The 23,190-nt window shown below is 47.7% G+C and overlaps 1 protein-coding gene across 3 annotated transcripts in view; it reads right to left on the bottom strand.

Moving 5' to 3' along the window:
• Nucleotides 1–20,807, bottom strand: part of Gnb4 (G protein subunit beta 4) — a 38,091-nt gene extending 17,284 nt beyond the window's left edge. Inside the window, exons 1-4 of one of the 3 annotated variants that reach the window (XM_029475417.2) lie at nt 20,712–20,807; nt 8,435–8,530; nt 4,448–4,486; nt 2,548–2,654 (exon numbers count right to left, since the gene is read on the bottom strand). In XM_029475417.2, the coding sequence (XP_029331277.1) occupies nt 2,548–2,654; nt 4,448–4,486; nt 8,435–8,491 (203 nt within the window). In that variant the 5' untranslated portion in view covers nt 8,492–8,530; nt 20,712–20,807. Of the gene's footprint in view, nt 1–2,547; nt 2,655–4,447; nt 4,487–8,434; nt 8,531–19,974; nt 20,084–20,711 lie in introns of those variants that run through there. The other 2 variants (XM_021157914.3, XM_029475418.1) reach the window with 2 other exon arrangements.
• Between the last annotated feature and the right edge of the window lie 2,383 nt (nt 20,808–23,190).

The following is a 23,190-nucleotide window of genomic DNA, read 5'->3' as shown; positions in this document are numbered from 1 at the left end:
GACACTCTGTTCTTGAGAAACATTTTAAGAAAATAACCATTAACATTGCTTCAGTAATTACATTTGGGGTTAAAAGTCTGTGGTAGCAACAAGGCAATTAAAAATTTAAATCACATATATTTATGTGTATATAGCTCAAAGGCCAACTTGGAGGAGCCAAGTCTCCCCCTCTACCTTGTGGGTACTGGGGAGCAAATTCAGGCTGTCTGGTGGCAAAAAGCCTTCCCTACTGAGTCACCTCGCTGGCCCAGGGCAAAATATTTTTATCTTAAATTAAAAAAAAAAATCTTCCCTAACTTTTCATTCGTTGTCAATAATATAATTTTATCTATCCCCCTCTAAGAGGCATATACACTATGCTAATCTATTCAACACCCTCCCCAGCCTTAGACCAAGATTATATCAATCTCAGAAACAGCAATAAAAATGACTAACAAACACACACAAGCATAGATAATGGTGTGCACGTGTTAGGCTGTGGAACTAAATGATGTATTGAACTGTCCTGTCTGGTGGCATGCGTCTTTAATCCCAACACTTGGAAGGCAGAGGCAGGCAGATCTCTAAGAGGTCCAGAGCAGCCTGGTCTACAAAGCGAGTCCCAGGACAGCCAGGACTATACAGAGAAACCCTGTCTCAAAATAAAAATAAAAATAAAAACATATTCAATCAGAACACTCCTTTTGTGTAACTCAATCCTGTGTGGAGTTAGTTGAAAAATTAGAGCAGCATCCATAATTTGGACACAGATGTACGTAAGCATTTGCTTCTTAACTGGCATTTTAATATTTATTAATAAACAGTAAGACTGTGTTTTGGCTAGGAATGGTGAGCATGCCTTGTCAGGTCCAAAGGAAACTCCATTTTCCTAAACTCCAAAAGGCAGAAGGGACAGATGCCCTTCTGTGGTGACTATCAGCGTACCAAAGCACGTGCTGGCCACCAGGCTCCCTCAGGACCACAGGTGCCTGCTACACATTTCAGAATCCCTCTATCCTCCCCCTCTACCCTAAACTTCCTGCTCCCAGCCACTCATTCTCTCACAACCCTAGCTCCCTGCTTTCTGTCTCTCTCCTCTCTGCCTCCTCTCCCCTCCCCAGTGTTCTCCCTACCCCCATCTCTCTGCTGTGCTCTCATGGCCAGGCCCGGTCTGCTTCTCTCTTCCCGATTTGGATTCTTCCAGATGCGTTTCGTGTTAACCATACCATGGAGCAGGGATGCCATCAGTTTACACGTACCTGTAACTCTCTCACTCAGAGGAGTCTGAGGCAGGAGGATTTTGATATTGAGGCTAGCTGGAGCTACTTAGCAATAATCTGTCTCACAAAGAACAACCCCTCCCAGGACAAGATAGTTTTGACATATTAAAAGGTACATCATAACACTCCTCTGTAAAGATGGTGTAGGAGACACGTAAAAGAACTGCTGTTATAAAAGATTTACTAATCTGCTTAGAAGACATTAAATCACACAAGGTAGAATCCAGTCAAAGGAATGTTCCTCTAAAAGGACCCCGGAGGTGGGTGGTATGCTGACCAGCCATGGGGCTCAATTCCCTTCAGAAAGGAGACAACCTGATTTACAACCAGCCATTAGGCCAGGCTCATCTCAAAGAACATTCCTCTGACAGGCAGCAAGGGGCAGCACAAGGTTACCACCAAAGTGAAGTCCTGTCATGCCACAAAGGCCCCCAGTTCTCTTGAGAAAAGCATAATTCTGCCAAGCGGGCACTAGGACCCTGGGTAACAACTATTTGAAAAAGTGTACACTGGTTTACATGAAATAACTTTAGCAACGTGTATAATCTTTGCTGTGTAACCGTCTCACCTGCCTAAACGGCCAGACTTGTTTAAACTCTTCAAAGTAACCTGGGGCCAGACCTGAAGAGATTTATGGATGCAGTATACGTGGGATGCATAAGCCTAAGGTGTGTCTAAGTTAGTGAAATCTTCTATCCAAGGTCAGCCCCACTCTGAGCATTCGACAGAAAGACATGTGCTATCTTAAAGAGTGTCTTCCTGTATTCATCTCTAAGTGTGCTGAGTGATTTCTCACCGGGAAGGCATTAATTCTAGAACAAAGAAAGAAAACTTAAAAATAGTTTCCATAGGTCACTAGACAAAGATCTTTTTGAGAAACAAATTTATTTTTCATATTAGAAACTCTAAAAGTATTTATTAGCAGTATTATTATTGTATATGTCGATTTGTGGGAACACATGTGGAATCAGAGGACAACTTGCCAGGCAAACACCTTTATCCAGGAAGCCATCTTGCATGCCCTAAAAGTCTGTGTAAACTTCAAGGCTGAGGACACAGTGACTAACATCTGCTTAGCAAGATGGAGCCTCTGGGTTTGATCTGACACCTGAACACATGCTCTAAACTTCCGAAGAGCCCACGGATATTCTCAGTGCAACCAACAGCTCACGGTTGATGCATTTTCCACAAAACTGCACAAAGAAGACTTTTATGAACAAAGGAAACGCAAAGAACAGTTCTTAACGAAAACCACTTCTGTGGGAGTTTCGCGGTGACAGCCACTGACCTGGAATCATATCCCCAGTGCATGGCGTAGATCTTAGCGAGGTGGCCGCGCAGTGTGCGCCTTGTTCGCATTTGTATTCGGCCCACGGAGTCCATATTAGACGTGATCTTTGGAAAGTGACAATGGCGTTACTCTTTGCCTTAGACATGCTGACAGACAAGGAGCAGGAATAAAGTCATAGCACCCAAAGGTGACTTAGTACGGAGAGGGTAACAGAACTGCTGTGGTTTGCCTGGTTCGTGAAAACTGTGATTAACAGAGGTCACCCTTGGGCTGCTGGGTAGGAGGGTGGTTTTTCAGATGAGGAGTTAAAGGCAACACACAAGACTTCCAAACTAACAAAGCTCCAGCTGCAGCAGGAAGAGAGAGGACAGGAAGGAGGGAAGGTGAGTGGGCAAGCTGCTGAACTGCATCCAGAGCTGTCTGCAATGTATGCCAGTGTGCACAGCGTGCAAGGGCTTTAAATGTTTTACGCGCGCACGAGCACGTGTGTGTGTGCGTGTGTGTGTGTGTGTGTGTGTGTGTGTGTGTGTGTGTGTGTGTGTGAGAGAGAGAGAGAGAGAGAAAGACAGAGAGAGAGAAAGACAGAGAGAGAGACAGAGACAGAAAGAGACAAACAGACAGACAGGCATGTTGAGGTCAGAAGACAACTGTGTGGAGCTGATTCTCTCCTTCCACTTTACATGAATTCTGGGGACTGAACTGAATTCTGGGGTCTTCAGGCTTGAGTGGCAATACCTGGCCTGAAGCCATCTTGCCAGCCCCCTATCAAATGGTTTCTACAGAACTAGAACAGAGGTGGCTTGGATCTTGCAACACCCAGCAATGACAAACACTGGAAACTCTCATTACCCGATTTGATACCTGCTCACATAGCCAGCTGTCAGTGAACCCACAAATATGGGTACTTGCGATATTTTGACGGGAAAAAAATATGACAGCCACAAAGGGAACCCAGAAATAAATGACTACAGAAGAAAACATTTGTAATTTTTCTATAAGAAAGCCATGGAACTGGAAAGATGGCTCACTGGTTAAGAGTACTAGCTGCTCTCCCAGAGGACCCAGGTTCAATTCCCAGCACCCACATGGCAGCTAGCTTCATAGCCATCCAGTTCCAGGGGATCTGACTCTCCTCTGGCCTCTGAGGGCACCAGACATGCACATGGTGCACAGATGTAGGCAAAATACCCACACATACAAAATTTAACAAAAATTTTAAAATTGTTTAAAAATGGGAAAAGAAAGGCAGTTTCAGCTTGTGGGGAAGTCTGGCCGTGAGGCAGCCAAGGATGGTCTGCTGTGACTCAGTGGTCTGGGGGAATGGAGGAGCACTGGATCTGCCTAGAGCCTGCCTGTGTCCCTGCTACCAGTCAGAATGGGAAGGTGGGCTCAGGGCAACGAGTCATAAAAACCAAGGCACAGGGATCTCACCAAGGGACACCGACGGTGGCTTCCGACACTGCTCAGTGTGAGGGTGGTACAGGGCACTCAGATCAGAGGTCAAAAAGTTTGACCCTAAGTACAATGGGGCCGGTGAGCAAAAAAACATTCTGATATTCTTAAAATACCAAAAAAGAAAGCCAGTTTTACACATGTATAGTGCAAAACATATATCCTTCATTAAGTGAACAGCATTTACCCAACAAAACCTTCTTAAATTTTCCCATTTAAAAAAAAAAAAAGCTCAATCAGCATATACCAAAGAGATTCAGAAAGTGCTTAAAGAAAATTGTCTATGAGACGACTCTGCACGTCTCGTCTCCACGGTGCGTGCTGCCCGCAGACTTCTACTTCAGCAGTGTGTTTGTGGACAGCACCTTCAGTAACAACGGTCTGGACTGCACTGATACTGTGATACTTCATGTGAACTGCTGACAGGAACTGGGGGACTCTTTACCTGAACCAGCGTGGCATCATTGCAGGCCTTCCGAGCATCCTGGAACAAAGAAGGGTGGTGACAAGTTAGGATGGGGATCGTCAGGACGGACAGGCTTCTACTTACTGAAAATTAACCCTTACTGTACTACGTCATCTTTATACCTAACATAAAGGGAGCCATTTTAAGGTACACAATCTATTGATTTTTCTGTCATGGACATGTCTTCCATGTCTGTCTCTCTGTCCCGAAAGAAACTATCTACCTGATTCCCTCTGCATGCCTCAACTTCTCCATCCCTCCTCTCCATCCCGTCTGTGTGGTTTTGCCAATCAGACTCCTTGTTTAAATGAACTTGTATAATACACAGATTCCTCTACTTTGCATGTTCTCAGTGTTAGCCTCGTTACTGTATGAAGCAGTGTCTCCCTTTTAGGGCTGGCAGTTCTACTGGATGACTTTGCAGCCTTTCATCTGTTAGCTGAGACCTTTGGACACAGATGCACCCACTTTTCAGTTATCACAAAGCACGATGCTGTGTTTCCATGTTTTCTAATCCTTTGGGACTTCGACCTGCTGCCGTTCAGAGCAGCTGCACTCTGCATACTTTCACATTCCTGGTCAAGGGCTCCAGGACCTCAGGACCTCAGAGCCGCTGCCAACTCTGATGATGCTCTGTGCGTTTAGTTACAGCCATCTTAGCTGTGGAATATCACACTGTTGTCTGGATTTATACCAAGAATCTTTCCATGCACACAGTTTGTGTATATCTGTTTGTGTCTGTGAGTGTGCTATGTGTGTATACGTGTGTGTCTGTGTGTTTCTATGTCTTTGAAATGATCTCTAGTCAAAGCTTTTGCCAACTTTTACATCAGATTGTCTTTCTCTTGTCCAGATATAGTAGTTCTTTACATATTCTGGATGCCCAACCGTTACAAGATGTACAATCTTCAAATATTTTCTCTGATTACATCATAGCGGTCTTCCTTTTCTTGATGAGAGTTTTTAAATATATTTTATTTTTATTTATGTGCGAGCGTGCATGCATGTGTGTGTGCGTGTGTCTGAATTGTCTGCAGAGGCCAGGTGAGAGTGTTAAATCTCAGGAGCTAGAGTTATAAGTGAGTTATGAGTCTCCTGATGTGAGTGCTGGAACTGAACTTGGGTCCTCACAAAAGCTTTAAATGACACCATGCCTCCAAGCCATGTGATGGCAAGGCCCTCCTTCCCTGGCTCAGGGTCAGAGGACTGCTACAGCCTTTCTCCTGGCCTGAGTGTGGGTGTTGACAAATGCTTGATGTTCACCTAAACCAGCATGTGGGGAAACTATCAGCTACAGCTTCCTCCTCCAGGATGTCTGCAGCAGAGATGGCTCCCCTACAGAGACCTCCTACTGAGATGGGCCACACCCTTCTCCTCCTGGGTGCTGGATCAGTAGCTCCATTCCCAGGCTGCTGCTGGTGTGCCTGCTGAGGACCACACAACCCACTTGATCACAGCCTTGTCTGTGAGTATGCCTGTCATTTTTATATTTCCGTCCCCCACATACGTCAATCCCCAGGCAGTGTGGATCATGACAACTATTTTCTAATCTGAGGTCGTGGAGATCTACCAGGTTTACTTCCAAGAATTTGACATCTTAAATTTGTTTCAAATTTTACTTGTTTTTTGTATAGAAGTGTTCTGTCTAAATGTGGCTGTATACCGCATGCATGCCTGGTGCCTTCAGAGGAAAAGAGGGCAGGGATGTCCTGGAAATGGAGTTAAAGACGGTTGTGAGCTATGATCTACCGGTGCCAGGAACTGAACCCGGGTCTCCTGGAACAGCAACCAGTGCTTGTAACTTCTGAGTCGTGTCTCCAGCCTCAGAGAGATAAAACTAAAAGCATGCTATGTTCAAGAAACTGTGCCTGTTACCATTAATAAACACCTTAGGTGTGGAGCTCCAGAGTACAGATATTAATCATTTATTATTATTATTAGTGTTGGGATGGAGCTCAGAGCTTTGCACATACCAAATACTGGCTTAGCTACTAAAACCACACCCCTGGGTACAGGAAATAACCCTCTGTTAAAGGGAGCACGATTTCAGTCCCTGGGGGACACTTTCTATTGGCTGCTCTTCATCCCTCCTTGTTTTTTCACCGCCTCTTTCCCACAGCATCTCCTTACAGACTCTTCTTTGCTTTCACTATGTCCTGAACAGTGGTTCTCCACCTTCCTACTGGTGTGACCCGTTAATACAGACCCTCATATTGAGTTGACCATGAACCATAAAATTATTTTCATTGCTACTTCATAACTGCAATTTTGCTACTGTTATGAATCATAAATATCTGTGTTTTCTGGTGGGCTTAGGCAATCCCTCTGAAAGGGTCATTCAACCCCAATGGGACTGCAACCCACAGCGTGAGAACTGCAGGTCTTGAAATAGCCAATTATCAATACTGGCAAGGGCCTCCCAACTATATTCTAGTTATTAGGGGTTTTCCTTGTGTGGTGGTTTGAATAGGTTTGGCCCTCATGGACTCATGTGTTTGAATGCTTGGCCGACAGGGAGTGGCGTTGGAGCAAGTGCATCCCTTTAGGGCAGGCTTGAGCTCAAGCTGTGCAAAGAGAGCCTCCTACTAGCTGTTTATGAGGTCCAGCTCCTGACTTCCTTTGGATCATGATGTAAAACTCTTGGCTGCTTCTTCTGCACCCTGTCTGCCTGGATGTTGCCAAGCTTCCTACCATGACAAGGGACTGAACCTCTGAGCCTGTAAGCCAGCCCCAGTTAAATGTTTTTCTTTAAAAGCATCTCCTTGGTCACGGGTTTGTTCACAGCAGTGAAACCCTGCACTGATACTTGCAAATGGTTTTCCTGTCGCCTTTTCTCTGTGAAGAGGCAGGAAGCTGCTGGGCTAATCACAGCCCCCTGTCCTTCCTCCACTTGCTGAGGAGAGGCTGTTGTTCTTGCACTTTCATTTCTGGTTTTATTCCCTTGATGCTCCCTGGTTCCTGAAAGCTCCTGTCTGCCCACTGCTGCCTCTCAAGTCACTTACCTTCTCGTGACTCATCTACAGGCCGCTCCCACAGCCGCTTGCAGGCCTTCCCTAACCAGAATGACCCAAAGATCTAAGTAGCGTTTTTGCTTGTTTTTGAGGTAGACCAGGTAGGCCTAGAAGTCAATATGTAGATGAGGCTGGCCTTGAACTCGAGATTCTCCTGCCTAAGCCTTAGCAGAACATGACAACCACAGGCCTGTACTGCCATGGGGAACATTCTAAGTGGTTTTCCGTTTATCTGTTCCTTCTTTCAACTGACAGAAACACATCACCTCTATCTTTTACTGTTGCACAACCTAGTGCTATTGAGCTGTTTCCTCGTGCTGTAGCACCTGCCTCAGGTATCCCAGCAGGCATCTACGATCTCAGTACATGAAGAGAATCCCTAAATGTTTTCCGTTAGCATAAAACAGCAGTGGGTGTCATTACAACATTTTCATCTGGGCAGATGTTTTGGCACTATACCCCCAGTGGCCTTCTTGTTTTCTCTCACCGATCCTTCCTAGACGAGGAGTCGTCATTACACTTGTCTCTCAGCTACGTTAGACATTCTACTTTCTATCAGTCTTTTAAGTTTTACTTTGTGTGTGGGGAGGCTCACCACTGCACATATGTGGAGGTCAGACGACAGTTTTCAGGAGTCTGCTCTCTTCTTCTACATGTGGGTCCCAGGGATGGAACCCAGGTCATTAGGCTCAGCAGCGAGCACCTTTACCCTCTGAGCCATCTCGACGGCCCTAGGCATACCAACCATTTGTGCCTTTGCCAGCAAGGGAGGCTGTTTGGAATGATTTTGGGAGCATTCTACAGAAGTAAAAACAACTTAACCATTTCCATACTGTTTCCTCTAGACAGGGTCTTACGTAGCTCAGGCTGGCTTTCAGCTTGCTCAGGCTGACCACATCTAGCCTCAAGAATGATTTTTTTTATATAATGACTGACAAGGGGGCACATTTCCTACCTGGATCTGATTCCGAAGCTGTTCAGCCTCCTGCCTCAGCTGCTCCAGCTCGCTCATTCTGCCTGGTGGTTTCCCTCAGGCGTCTCAAGTGAAGAGCTGAGGGGGAGGGGAGGGTCAATTTTCACCTGTGTTTTAATCTACATGAAAGTGCTGACTCATAACTTTTTAGTCCTTCCAGATGTGAAGGGAGCAACCCGTGTTGCCGGAACTTAAAAAGTGCGTATTGGATAAACATCTAGATCATTTATAGAGCGACTTTAAGCAGGAGTGTGACATGAAAGTTGTCAATACGAACATGGAGCCAAACCTTCCATGGCAGAGGTGCCTGTCCCCACCCATGCACACCAATGAAGGGATACTCAGAAACAAACTCTCCATGAAGGGTAGCCTGCACACACATATGCCCGTGAAGGAACACTCAGGAATTTCTGTGGTATCCCACCCACATAAGCCATTTGCATGTAGCAAGCACCAATTCCCAGCACAGCCAGGTAGGCAATGGTCTTTGTCTCCAAACAGCTTTGGTAGACATCCCTCTTTTGTCTCCCAAAGAGCAAGCACCAATTCCCAGCACAGCCAGGTAGGCAATGGTCTTTGTCTCCAAACAGCTTTGGTAGACATCCCTCTTTTGTCTCCCTCCTCCTTTTCCATCTTTTTTTTTTTTTCCTTTTCCCCTTTCCTTTTGAGACAAGGTTTCTCTGTGTAATGCCGACGGAGCTGGAACTCGTGTAGACCAGGCTGGCCTTGAACTCAGAGATCCACCTGCCCCTACCTCCCGAGTGCTGGGATAAAAATCACTCACCACCACAAAGCCAGGACTGATAGTGCACGCCTTTAATCCCAGCACTCGGGAGGCAGAGGCAGGTGGATTTCTGAGTTCGAGGCCAGCCTGGTCTACAAAGTGAGTTCCAGGACAGCCAGGGCTATACAGAGAAACCCTGTCTCAAAAAAAACAAAACAAAAAAAAAATCACTCACCACCACCACACCTCCTTCCCTGCTCTCATCCCAGCATCCTCAGATGCACACATAGTGCCCTAGTTACCTACCACTTGCTATTTTAGGAAAACCCTGTGTTATGGAGTGTCAGGTCCAAAAGAAACTCGGGACAGACTGCTAGCCGTACTGCCTATTAGCACACCAAACACAAGCTGGCCAGCCTCCAGGCTCATGGGTACCTGTGGCTCCTCTCAGCAATTCCCACACCCCACCCACCTCCAAACTCCTCCAGCTCATGGGTTCCCTCTCACAGCTTCTCATTTCTACACAACTCTATCATTTTGGCCATGAGCCGTCTTGGTCTTTTGGCCCACTCTCTTGGCCCTCTCCTCTTTGCTTTCTCTTCTCCTTCCATCTTGCCCCGCACCCCCATCCTTGCCAGTTCAGACTGGGGCCATGTTTAGTCTCCTATGTTCTCTCCCTACCCTGGATTCTTCCAGATGCCTCCGGCTGGAGTCTCCCTTGTACCTACAGTAAAAACATCCTCCACCACACCTTGGAGCAGTCATGTTCTTAATTTATCCATTCGATTGGGGGCTTGCTCTCGGTTTCAGAAGGTGATTCCATGACCCTCGTGGTGGGGAGCAGAGGGGTAGGCAGGCAATGCTGGAGCAGTAGCTCAGAGCTTACATTCTGATCCTCCAGTTTGAGGCAGAGAACACAGAACCAATTATCTGGTGCTGAAACCCACTATGTACAGGGAGCTGGCCTTTCTGTCACTCCTTTCAGGTCAGCAAAGATGAGGGAGAGCTCTTGAGATAGAGATTGAGATTGAAGACCAAACCACAGAGAACTGTTCACAGACAGGTCCAGGGAGAGGCTGGCTTGGGTGTTTTTGTTTGTTTTGAAATATGGTCTCACTATGTAGATCAGGTTGGCCTCAAACTCAGAGACCCACCTGACTTTGCCAAGTTCTGAGATGAAGGTATATACCATACCCAGCCTGAGCTTATTTGAATGGGTCCTCTGCTTCGACCTCCCAAGTGCTAGGGTGTCAAGGATGCTGCTAAGGATGAGAACAGCCTGTGGGTCTATATGGGCCCCTGCATTTGAATGCTCGGTCCCCAGTCGGCAGAACTGTTTAGGAAGGATTAGGAGGTGTGGCCTCGTTGGAGGAGGTGTGTCACTGGGAGTGGGCTTTGAGGTTTCAAAAGCCTGCGCCAGGCTCAGTCTGTGTTCTCTGCCTCAAACTGGAGGATCAGAATGTAAGCTCTGAGCTACTGCTCCAGCATTGCCTGCCTACCGCTCTGCTCCCCACCACGAGGGTCATGGAATCACCTTCTGAAACCGAGAGCAAGCCCCCAATCGAATGTTTTCTTTTATAAAATGCTTTGGTCATGGTGTCTTTTCACAAGACAAAAGTATAACTAAGACAAGAGGTGTAGGCCACCACACCCAGCTTGGATGGCTTCACAGGCAACTCGAATGCCTGCCTGACTATAACTCTATGAAATATGGTCAAGTCTCCATCCTCCCTCACCTGACCTCTTTTCTTCTGCCGTTGACTCTTCCCCAGTCATGCCTATAGCACACACTCTCAGAATATAAGTAGGCTTCTGTAGTAGGTCCTGCTGTGTTTTGCACTCTTAAAATGAAGTTGAACTTCCCTTCTCCCTCTTCTCCCTTCTCGTGTATGAGTATGTGCTCATGCACACACACACACACACACACACACACACACACGCACACGCGCACACACACACCGGACAATCCAGATTCTTAATTAGGGTTACTATTGCTGCTGAGGTGGAAGGGTTAATTTGGTTTATACTTCCACATCACTGTTTATCACTGAAGAAAGACGTCAGGAAAAGAACTCCATCAGGTAGGATCCTGGAGATGGGAACTGATGCAGAGGCCATGGAGGAGTGCTGTTTACTGGCTTATGTCTCATGGCTTGCTTAGCCTGCTTTCTTACAGGATGCAGGACCACCAGCCCAGGGTTGGCACCACCCACAATGGGTGGGGCCCTCCCCCATCAATCACTAATCAAGAAAATGCCCTATGGCCAGATTTCATGGAGGCATATTCTCAATTGAGGGTCCCTCTTTCACATGACTTTAAACAGTGTCAAGCTGACATAAAATTATCAAGCACACTGGGTTATCATTTCCCAGGCCCAGCCCACCTTCTTCTGAGACAGAGTCTCTCACACTAACCTGGAGCTCAGCCAGCAGGCTGGACTGGCAGGCCTATCAGTACCAGAGATCTGGGATTACAGGCACACTACCTGGCTCTTCCCTTTGTATGGACTCTGAAGAGGAACACAGGTCTTGAAGGTCGTCTTGCTGGTCCCCAGACCCTAAAGCTGACTTTGATCTTGACCTACAGAGGTCAAGCAGCAGTGTCTCCTTGCTCTCTCATCTTCAAACCTACCATACACCCCTGACACCCATCCTTCCCCCAGCTCTTGAAGAGCTCTTGCTGCTCCTTGAAGACACCCAGAGAGCTCCGGTCTTGGTGTCTTCCCATTGCCTTCCTCTGAGTCTGGAATGCTCCTGTTCCTCATGTTTTCACTGCAGACTCCCCCCGCCCCCAGCTCCCACCTGCTCAAATGTCACCGACCCCCACTCCACCCGCACTCACCCACTGCTCTCACTACCGGGGCCCTTTGCCTTACCTTATCTCTAACACTACTTAGTATGTATTTACTTATTTGTGGCCTCTTTCACCCAATAAGATGCACTGATCGGAGGCAGACTGTTGCTTTATTTTTCACTACAGCATCAGTGCCTAAGACACTTTTGTCTTCAGTAAATAAGCTAACTTGAAATACCTTAAGAAATGAAGAGCAAAAGAAGTCACAGTGGCAGGAGACAAGAATATTACTGTAGCCCTAGCTACTTTGTAACAGTGGTTTTTTAACTTATTTTTTAATCCTTTACATTTCTTATATATTAGAAATACAATCTGTAGGCTATAGTATAATCAGCTTCAATATCCTTATGTGGCAAGAATACTTGTTGGTGATGCCAAATCAGAATGATTTCCCAGAGTTCATGGAGTAGAGCCAGATGTTAGCCTATCAAATAGGTCTCCACTTTTAGCCAATAACCAGTCTTTTGAATTTACTCACTGGATCCTTACCATCAGTGGCTAACAATGCCCAACTCTCTCCCCTTGATGGGGGGGGGGGTGAGGGACAGAGAGACAGACAGAAGCACACAAGTGCACAAAACACACACACACAAGCTACCGCTTGGAAGTGGTATGCACTGGGCAGTGGTGTGCCCTGGGCAATGGTGTGCAGTGGGCAGTGGTGTGCCCTGGGCAATGGTGTGTACTGAGAAGTGGTATGCATTGGGCAATGTTGTGCCCTGGGCAGTGGTGTGCCCTGGGCAATGGTGTGCACTGAGAAGTGGTATGCACTGGGCAATGGTGTGCACTGAGAAGTGGTATGCACTGGGCAATGGTGTGCACTGGGCAGTGGTGTGCCCTGGGCAGTGGTGTGCCCTGGGCAATGATGTGCACTGGGCAGTGGTGTGCCCTGGGCAATGGTGTGTACTGAGAAGTGGTATGCACTGGGCAATGGTGTGCCCTGGGCAGTGGTGTGCCCTGGGCAATGGTGTGTACTGGGGAGGTGGTATGCACTGGGCAATGGTGTGCACTGGGAAACAGTGCAGAGACACTTGCTGGGAACCTACCAAGCATCGTTTGCTCATAAGTAGTGTACCAAAGGGAACTGGCACTCATGACCCCCGCCATCCCCGCTGCCACCTCCCTCATCCTAAGCTATCTCTCTCTACACTCTAACCACTGATCATTTTCTTTCCATTTTTCTGATCAGATTAGGACTAACAAGGAGGCTTGCCTAAAACTAAGATTTCCTTTCTTTATATTTTAGTTTTTTCTTTTTCTTCCCTTCTTGAGACAGGGCCTCACTGTGCAACCCAGAATGGCCTCACACTCGCAGGGATCCACCCACCTCTGCTGGAATAATCTCTTGCACACTCTGTAAAATGCACCATCTATCTCAGGGCTTTGTAAATACCTTCTGATTGGTTAGTGAAGAGCTGAGCAGCCAATAGCAAAGCAGGACAGCATAGGCGGAACATCCGGGCAGAGTAGGGAACTCTGGGAAAGAGTCGGAGGCAGGAGATTCCACAGCCAGTCATGAAGAAACAAGTGAGGAGGGGTGACTACGAAGCCATGTAGCAGGGCAGAGCTAGGAGTCAGGTTTACTGAGGTAAAATAGCTGAGACTCTCCCAAGCTTTCCTAATTATTAAAAAGTCTGTGTGTCGCCGGGCGGTGGTGGCGCACGCCTTTAATCCCAGCGCTTGGGAGGCAGAGGCAGGCGGATTTCTGAGTTCGAGGCCAGCCTGGTCTACAAAGTGAGTTCCAGGACAGCCAGGGCTATACAGAGAAACCCTGTCTCGAAAAACCAAAAAAAAAAAAAAAAAAAAAAAAGTCTGTGTGTCATTCCTAGGGGATCTGGCGGGCTGAGGTAATATGGCTTTGCCTCCTGAGTACTGGGATTAAAGGTGTGTGATATACCACATCAGGTCCATAAAATTAAAATTTCCAAACTGACTTTTTTTTTTTTTAACAAGATTGTATGTGGCCCTCCCTAGCCTCAAGCTTCTTGAAGAGCCAAGAATGATTTTGAACTCCTGACCCTCCAGCCTCTTCTAATAACATTCTGTTAGATCTCAGGCACGGGCAATGTCACCTTCTTTTTATGAGGATCAAACCCAGTACTCTGTACACACTAGACTAGGGCTCTACCAGATGAGGTCCTGCTTTGGTGATTGGCTGATTGATTGATTGATTGATTGATTGATTGATTTATAAGAGAACCATCTAGCTGGTGCTGAGTTTTCCTATTTTAGTCTCTGGTAACCTATCCACTCATCCACTTCTTGTCAGCATTACTCCACCAGAGGGCAGCCAAGAGAAAGGCGGCCGTGACAAGCTGCTGGCACTCCAGCACCTTCTACAGAAGCTGTTCAGCTTCTCTGCACAGCATTTGGTCCATCTCAGAGAGCACTCCTCAAATGCAAGAGCTGGAAAATCCGAGTGCTTACACTCATTCCGCCAACCATATCCACCCATCCAGGATCTGTGCCAACCACGAACCAGGATACCTCAGGTTCTGGAGGTGCAATTATCAGACACCGAGATCCTCATTGTCCCGGAGCTCTGCCGGTTAGTGTTGTTAACCTGATATTCCAGAACCGCCTGAGGATGAGCACGCCTCTGGGGATTAACCCTTTCTTTCTTTTTTCTTTTTTAAAGATTTATTTATTTATTTATTTCATGCATGTGAGTACAGAGGGCATCAGATCCCCATTGCACATTCCCATGTGGTTGCTGGGAAATGAACTCAGGACCTCTGGAAGAACAGTCAGTGCTCTTAGCCGCTCAGCCATCTCCCCAGCCCATTTGGGGATTATCCTGAGTTTACCAACTGAGGTGGGGAGATCTGCTCGCTGTGGCAGCCCCATTTCCTCACTGGGATCCTGGACTATAAAGCAGAGGCAGCAAGTCACATGTTTGCTCGCGCCCGCCCGTTGCTCTCTGCTTCATTCCTGCCTTCACAGGGTAAGTGGCTGCCTCAAGTTCTGCCGCCATGGCTTCTCAAGCAACAACGGACTGTACCTGAACTGTGAGCTGAAATACAACCTCTCCCTCTTAAGCTACTTTTGTTAGGATATCTTATCACAGCATCAGAAGCAAGGAAAGCAGCAGGCTCTCTGTTATTATCTGCTTAGGAAATGAACCCGAAGCAAGGGCACCACAGCTCTCTACCCTACTTTAGCTACACAGGAAAACAGCCATAGATCCCAGGTGGTTAGAGAGGCTATTGTAAGATAAATTCATCTAAGTAGAGTTGAATGGAATCAGGAAATGAGGCATGTCTTCAAAAGGGAAAGAAGCCAGGCGTGGCACACGCCATGTAATTCTGGCACTGAGTCAGAACGATTGCAACCAGTGGGAAGCCAGCCTGCACTTCACAGTGAGCACCTCACGGTGAGACTCTGTCTCAAAACAATCAATGACAGGACTGGGGACGTAGCTGGGGATGGCAGGATGCTGGCCACATGCATCAGGCCCTGAGCTGGACTCAGGCAGAAGAAACAGGGAAGAAAAAAAAAAAAAAAAGAGGAAGCTCTAAAGTGACAAACCTTGCCTGCTGGATCAACAGGGAAAGAATATGATGTGGGGGCAGCAGAGAGGCAGACAGCAAGAGGCAGGTGCAGTGGTGGCCTGTCTGTTTTCAACATTACCTTGCTCTGCAGCACAGAGTTCAAGGCTCACTTAGAGCCTCTCTGTGCCAGCTCTAGACTCAGCCATGTAGATAAGGCACTGGCAATGTCCATGTCATTTCAGTGTCATCCTCGCCAGCCAGAGCTGGGAAAGGTTTGTATGTATGCTGTATGTACATGTGCAATTATGTACATGTTATGTACGCCAGTGTGTTCACATCTTTTAATCATAGGCTCATGTTGACGCCCTTTGTCTGAGCCTAAGGCTAGAGACTTTTCATTGCTCCTCCCGTATTTCCTACCTCCCTTCCTTTCTGACAGGGTCTCACATAGCCCAGCCTAGCCTAAAACTTTCTGTGTAACCACGAATGATATTAAACCTCTGACCCTCTGCTCCACCTATCAAGTGCTGGCGTTATAGGCATGTGCCACAACGAAGTGGGTAGAAGCCAGGGCACGCTAGGCAAGCCCCTCTACCAATGAAGTCCACACCCAGCCCTTATTTCTTGTTTTTTGTCTCTTGGAGTAAAGACGCTAGCTCATGAAATATCAATACATTGACTCATTGTCTTTGTTACTGTTCTATTGCTATGAAGAGGCACCATGACCAAAGCAACTCTTATAAAAGGAAGGATTCAACTGGGAGCTTGCTTACAGCTTCAGAGGGCTGGTCTGGGGAAGCAGACAGGTGCGGGGCTGGAGCTGAGAACTGTACATCCTGATCAGCTGGCAGGAGGCAGACAGAGATCCTGGGTCTCAAAGCCCACCCTCAGTGACACACCTCCTCCAACCAGGCCACACCTCCTAATCCATCCTAAACAGTATACCAGCTGGGAATTGTGCATTCAAACATATGAGCCTACGGGAGCCGTTTTCGTTCAAACCCCCACACTCATCTTCTCAATGTGACAATACCCACAAGATGGCTTCAGGACGGCCGCACTGCTACCATGCAAGTAAGAGCTACCTGCAAAGATCAAACATTTCTTCCCTGGGCCATCTTACAATGAGATCAAAACTGGCCGGTCCTGTGTTCACACCCTACCTGGTTCTTTTCTCTGGTGTTCGGTTATTCAATGTTTGTACTCAACTGTGGAGTTAAGAAAAGAAAAAAAAAAAAAAAAAAAGAAACATATCCTTTATAAAGCCCCCCTCCAGCCTGCTTATGTGCATGGGTTCAAGGCTGTGTGTGGATGTGTAAACACAGGTGCCTGGTGCCCAAGCAAGTCAGAAGGTGTTGGGGCCCTGGTACTGGAGTTACAGACTACCTACCTGTCTTGTATTTATTTATAGTCTTTCCCAGGGCCTGCAGGATGACAACCCAAAGACCCAAGTTTGGCCCCACCCCCACCCCAGGACCAAAGGAGAGAAAAGAGTCCTGCAAGCTGTCCTGAGACAGCCACAGGCTTGCATCCGCTCACACATGAATGCACACCTGTGCATATGCACACACTCAATAAAAATGTAATACAAGGGCTTTTGCTTTTATGTTTTTTAATGAGCTACCCCAGCTTGCTTTTCTGTTGTTGTGCTAAAACACTGACCCAAAGCAACCTGGGAGGAAAGGATTGATTTGGCTTACACTTCCAGGTCACAGTCCTCGCCGAGGGAGGGCAGGGCAGGAGCTCAAGCTAGAACTAAAGGGGAAACCACAGAGGGACACTGGCTCGCTCCCAGGCTCACTTTCAGCTACCTTTCTTACATAGCCCATCAATTGGCAATGGAGAAAATGTCCCGCAGACATGCCCAAAGGCCAATCTGAGGGAAGCAATTCTTCAGGTTCCTCTGCCAAGGTTCACATCCAGTTGACAAGCAAGAGCAGCCTTTCTCAATGAAGATCAAAATTAGGTGGTAAAGCTTAAAGAGCTTAGATGCTCAGCTGTTACAAGAGCACACTGCTCTTAAAGAAGAAACAAGTGCCTCGCAAAGACCCTTAATGACTTTACCTTCAGGGGGAATCTGAAGCCTCTGCCTCTTCAGGCACTGGCACGAAGGTGCCCAGAAACACAAGTAATTTAAAATGACTTTAATAAAATCTAGGCAGTGGTGACACATACCTTTAATCCCAGAACTCTGAAAGCAGGCAGAAGCAGACAGATTTCTGTGGTTTCCAGACCAGCTTGGTCTATAGATGGAGTTCCAGGAAAGCTAAAACTACACAGAGAAACCCTGTCTCAAAATGAAACAAACAAACAAACAAACAAACAAACAAAACAAGAGAGAGAGAGAGAAGAGGAAAAAAAGAAAGACAGACAGAAAGACATAGGACAGTAACTGAGGTAGAACCCCACATTGAGAAAGGTGTGTTTTCGGGTAGATACACCACCATATTTACACAACAATGTAAGGGAGCCACAGAACCAGACACAGGAGCTTCAGGGTAAGGGAGTGGTAGTACAGGAAGCAGCTGCGAGAACATCTGGCTTAACACATAAAGGATATCAAAGAATTCCCACGTTATACAGCAGGTTGTTGTTGGGAGACAAGGCTTCCTTGTAGCCCAGGTTAGAACCCTTCTCAACAACCCCCTCCTGCCTCATCTGCTGGAGCTGGGACTCCACAACACCTGGAGTTGCTTGCTATCCAGCTTCCCTCCTTCCAAAGTGGTGATAGTTGTTTCTCTGGAGCCCATGTCAAAATAGGGGTATTAGTTTGTAGGAACAGTTAAGCCACCACCAGTTTAATGCCAATAGAGTAACTGTACCTCAGGAAAAGGGGCACTGACCCCAGGGATGCCAGGGACAGAATGGCTGATGGGTGGCTATACAGAGTAACACCAGTAAATGGCACCAATCACACCAGAGAAACCAGCACAGGTTTCTGACATGTCAGGGAAATTTTATGTGTACATCAGTGATGGCTGAGGGTCCTTCCCAGGGCCTAGGACTAAGTGAATGTGTTCTGCAGGAAAAGCATGCACTCTGCGGACAGAGGGATCTTGTCCTGACTCCAACTTGAGTTAACAGTTACAAGGCCACAGTGAGTCATTTAACATCGCCTTGCCTGTGGAAGGTATAATGTGTCCTTTGAGAAGTGACCCAGAGATGACAGGACAGATGCAGGACAGAGCTTCAGTAAACAATTCCTTTAATAAATCAGATTAAACTAGCCAGCAAGGCAAAGAAAGGAATAGCCAAACCACCAAACTTAAATAACACACCTGAAAGAAATCAGAGAATTCACTCACTCTCCGACAACATTTGGTGATGGAAAAAAAAAAAAAAAAAAGCCCAACTTAGATACCACTCTTCGTTTTGAAAGTGCCCCAGGATCTACTTCAGGATCTATTTTTAAGGAGTAAAAACACACGCTGATATGTTTATTCATAAAAGACCAGCAGCTCAGAACTGCTTCCTGTGTATTGCTCATGGGCTTACGGCATGCAGTTAAGCAAACCACGGCACGAAGAATCAGCGTCATGGTCTAATAACGTGTAGACACAAGAGGTCTGGCAATATTTATTAAATGATATTTTTAAAGTTTCTATTTCGGTTTCAAATTCACCAGCAAACCCAAATGCAAAAGCAAAAGACTCCTTAAGTGCTCTTAATCAAAATATTAAAATATACAGTAAACTTTCAGAATCAGCAATGAACGCTGGCAAAGACCAGATATACAGTTTGGTCAGACCCCTCTAAAAGACAACCTCTCTCCCTCTCATATTAGCATGCCAGCCATCACATCCTGATAAGCTGAGATATATAAAAGGTCACCACCGTCTGAGTTCGCGATATTGAAAGGGACTAATAATTACAATTCTGTCTTAAGGCAACTCCCTAGTAGGGCGCGGGTCCACAGCAGGCTATAATACTCACCTTTTTATGGGGTGGGGTTGGATGGGAAAGGAGTAGAGAAAACAAAATCACCCACCACTGTCAGCCTTCTCTCAACTTTGAAAACGCAGAAAGAGATGCGGAGAGAAGACGAGAAAAAAATAACCGCTTTCTCCAGTTCTAAACTTGCAAATATCCAAAATCCGTTATCACCCACCCCACCCCCTTAAAATAACCAAGCCTTGGGGACATAGTATCAGTCCAAAAACAACAACCTGAGGCTCCAGCAGCCGGTGGAGAACTTAGTGGAGATGGCGGGAGGCTGTGTGTGTGTGTGTGTGTGTTGGGGAGTGGGGGGGTCCAGGCTCTGCAGCTACCGTCCTCTAGACTCCCGGGTGGCCGCACCCTCCCGCCGTCCCGGGCCTCGCAGAGCGCAGGGGAGCCCGCGTCCACACGGAGCCCCGCGCCCCGCCGCCCGCGTCCACACGGAGCCCAGCGCCCGCCACCCGCGTCCACACGGAGCCCCGCCGCCCGCCGCCCGCCGCCTGCGCTCGCCACCTACCTGGAGCCCGGCCGCCACCACTGCGCTACTGCTGGGCGCCCGGCTGCGGGTCGCGAACCGCTAGCTCGCTCCGCCACACAAGACGGCGACCACACCCAGAGCCCTGCACGCCGGACGGGGCGGGGACCCAGGCGCGGCGCGCGGGGCGGGGGCGGGGGCGCGCAAGGCCAGGGAGAGGGTCTGGGAACGCGCCGAGACAGCGGCGCGCGTGGCTCGGGTCGGGGCTGTCGGGAGCGAGCGCGGTTGGGGCGGGGGGCGCTTGCAGGGGCTCGGGGAACCCAGAACGCGCTTGGCCTGGGTAGAGGCTGATTGGCGCACGCAGGGCCAGGGGTGCGTGTGTGTTGGGGAGGGGGCTGGCGGGGGCGCGCGCGTGGCCTGGGCCGGGGTGCAGGGGGTGGGCGCTGGCAAGGCATGCAGCTTCTGCGGCTTTGGGAAGCGGAAAGCGCATCCCCTGCAGTTTCGATTTATCAGAGTGCCCCTGGACGCGCCGTCTAAGCTGTGTGCCTGACTTCTTCGCGCCTGGGCCTGGCCTAGGCTGCTCTGCTCTGGAGGGCTGCAGGGTTGAGCCAGGAGAGCCACAGATGCAGTCTGCAATTACTGGGCTCTAAAATCTGAAGTCAATCCAGCCAAGCAGCCGTCGGTGGATGCCCGAGGTTCACTGGGAACACGAAGCTAGTGATACTGCCCTCCTCCCCACCCCCAACACCAGAAGGTGCTGTAAACATTCCTGAACAAACCTATGTTCGCACAGAGCCTGCCCTCTTGACTGTCAGCTCTCGGAAGTTACTCTCTGTAGTCACTGATGACTGGAAGGCCTTTCCCCAGCACCCTGCCAGGTCTCTGCTCTTTAAACACTAGTGCACCTCAGTGCATCTCAAGCGACTTTGTTCGCATTTCTCCGGCGTTATAAACTAAATGTCTCCCTCCAATTTGCTTCTTCTGCAGGGGCATTGCTCCTCTCCCCACCCCCATCTTTCTTCGGAGTTAATTCCACTTTGACAGACGGTTGCTATAGCATTCTCTTTCTGACGTCAAACAATTTAAAGAAACAGAGCTGGGTAAGAGGCTTGCAGAGCTGTAGAAGGCTTTAAAGAATATCGGGAGAGCTTGACACCCCCGCGGCCTTCCATTGCTTCCTTATCAGCTGCTCCACATCACCTGGAATAAAAGCCACTCATACCTACGGGCAAGGAGGCCAAACAGCAGTCTGAATGTGACTGGGAAGAAGATGCAGCTGCTCTGTGTAAAAGCCACACCACCACAGATGTGAAAACACCAAGATACCAGGATGATGAAGTGGTTTCTCCCCAAAGTTTTGCTTTCCCTAGTTAAATACTGGTTGCTCTTTCTCCGTTAAGAAGAAAATGAAGAAGTACCAGACTTACACGTCAAAGAGTCAGGATGGTAGGTTGCAGCCGGAGTGGTCTAATTTTTGATGGCATCTTTCAGTAATAAGTCCTAAACTAGAAGGTTGGAGTCAAAGGGAAGCTGGTACTTAGGGAGGACATGCATTTCTAAGGCTCCCTGCCTCAGCCTGCCTCTATCTTTTATCCCTATTTCACAGACTAGCAAACTAAGGCCCACTAGGATTCAGCTTGTTTCGTGAAGTCACATAACATGGCACCTGACTAGACCAACTCAGATACCTATTTTCCTTTGTTGTGATTGACTCCCTCATAATCCTGTGCACAAGCATGTCCCATATGGCAGGATTCTGAGAAATGCTCTACTGTCAACTGTATATTGAAAGACAAGCATCTGGGGAAACTTAGTGGAAAGCCCTGGGGTACTGAATCTATTCTGGAGATGATCGGGGAAGCGGACATCCATAGCTCCAAAACATGAACTGCAGAGCCCGAAAAGATTGATGGTCTTTGATGATCTGTGAAAATTTGATGCGGACAGAAATCCTGGCTGAATATTCCAAATACTTAAAAGAAGTAAAAAGTATTCATCACCCAAACAAACCCACTTCATATTATATCATATCATATTTGTTTTGTTGCCTGTCTCTTAGTTTTCTAAAAAGAACTCCTACTTTTAAAGAACAAGCCTGTGTACTGTGCGTTGGAAAGCGGAATTAGTGAGATTTTCATTGCTCAGAGCAGCATCCCAAGAGTAACAAAGTGTGTGGATGGACTCTCACAGCTCCTGGTGTTTCCAAGAATAAGGAGATCTGTGGAGGGTGGGGGTAAAGAAAAGAGAGGGAGAGAGAAGAGAGGAGAGAGGGAAAGGGGAGAGGGAGGAGGGAGGGACGGAGGGGGAGGAAGAGAGAGAGAGAGAGAGAGACTGGGGACTGGGAATCTGGTGGAGAGAAACTTGCCAAGGAGATACACAGGAACACACAGAGACACATGTACACACAAGTATACACACATACACGTACACACTCGTATCACAGTCACACACATATGCACTCACACACACACAGAGAGCTCATCGTTGGTGCTTCTGGCTGTGTGGAGGATCGCCCCTCAGGACTGTGCATGACGATCCACAGATGAATCTAGATCACTAACTCACTGAGTCCATGCTCTCAACATCTACTCTATTAACAGAACATAAGGGGCACCTCAGAGACAGAGTGCCGGAGTGCAGGTGTCTTCTGCCCTCATCTTCAGGATGATGTTCACCAGGAGGGCTTGCTTCCACATGCTACTCTAAGGACAAAGACAGGAAGACACACTTGCTTGTTTTGTTTTCAGTCCTGACCTGCTCAGAACTTCTCAGAGTCATGCTCAGAAGAAAGGAATTGGTTTCATAGGGGTTCCATGACAGTTCCTTATAGAGAGATCTGTGTCCCTTTTGGTCCAGTTCAGAGACTTTCTGCCCTTGATCCTGATTGTGTCATTTGAATTCTCTTCCCAGTGAGCCCTCGAATTTACAGTGCCACAGGCTTGTAATCTCTGCCTTCAGATCATACTCTAGAGACATTTGATTTTTTGTTGTTGTTGTTGTTACTTTGCCAAGTGCGCTACAAATGATAGAACCAGCGAAGTGGACAGTTTTCAATACTGACCCCTTCAGAGATGAATGGTTTCCAACTGTGAGGCCAAATTATGTACCGGCATCAGTCTTCAGCCCAAACGTCAGAGGGCTCACAAACACCTGTAACTCCAGGTCCAGGTTATCCAATGCACTCTCCCACCCTCTGAGGGCACTGCATCCACACATGTATACACACACACACACACACACTCCCGCTGTAAACTGCTC

Source organism: Mus caroli, unplaced genomic scaffold (genome assembly GCF_978045245.1).
Source record: "Mus caroli unplaced genomic scaffold, Mus_caroli_1 scaffold_3, whole genome shotgun sequence".
Lineage (NCBI taxonomy): Eukaryota > Metazoa > Chordata > Mammalia > Rodentia > Muridae > Mus > Mus caroli.
This window is presented reverse-complemented; position numbering and strand designations above follow the sequence as displayed.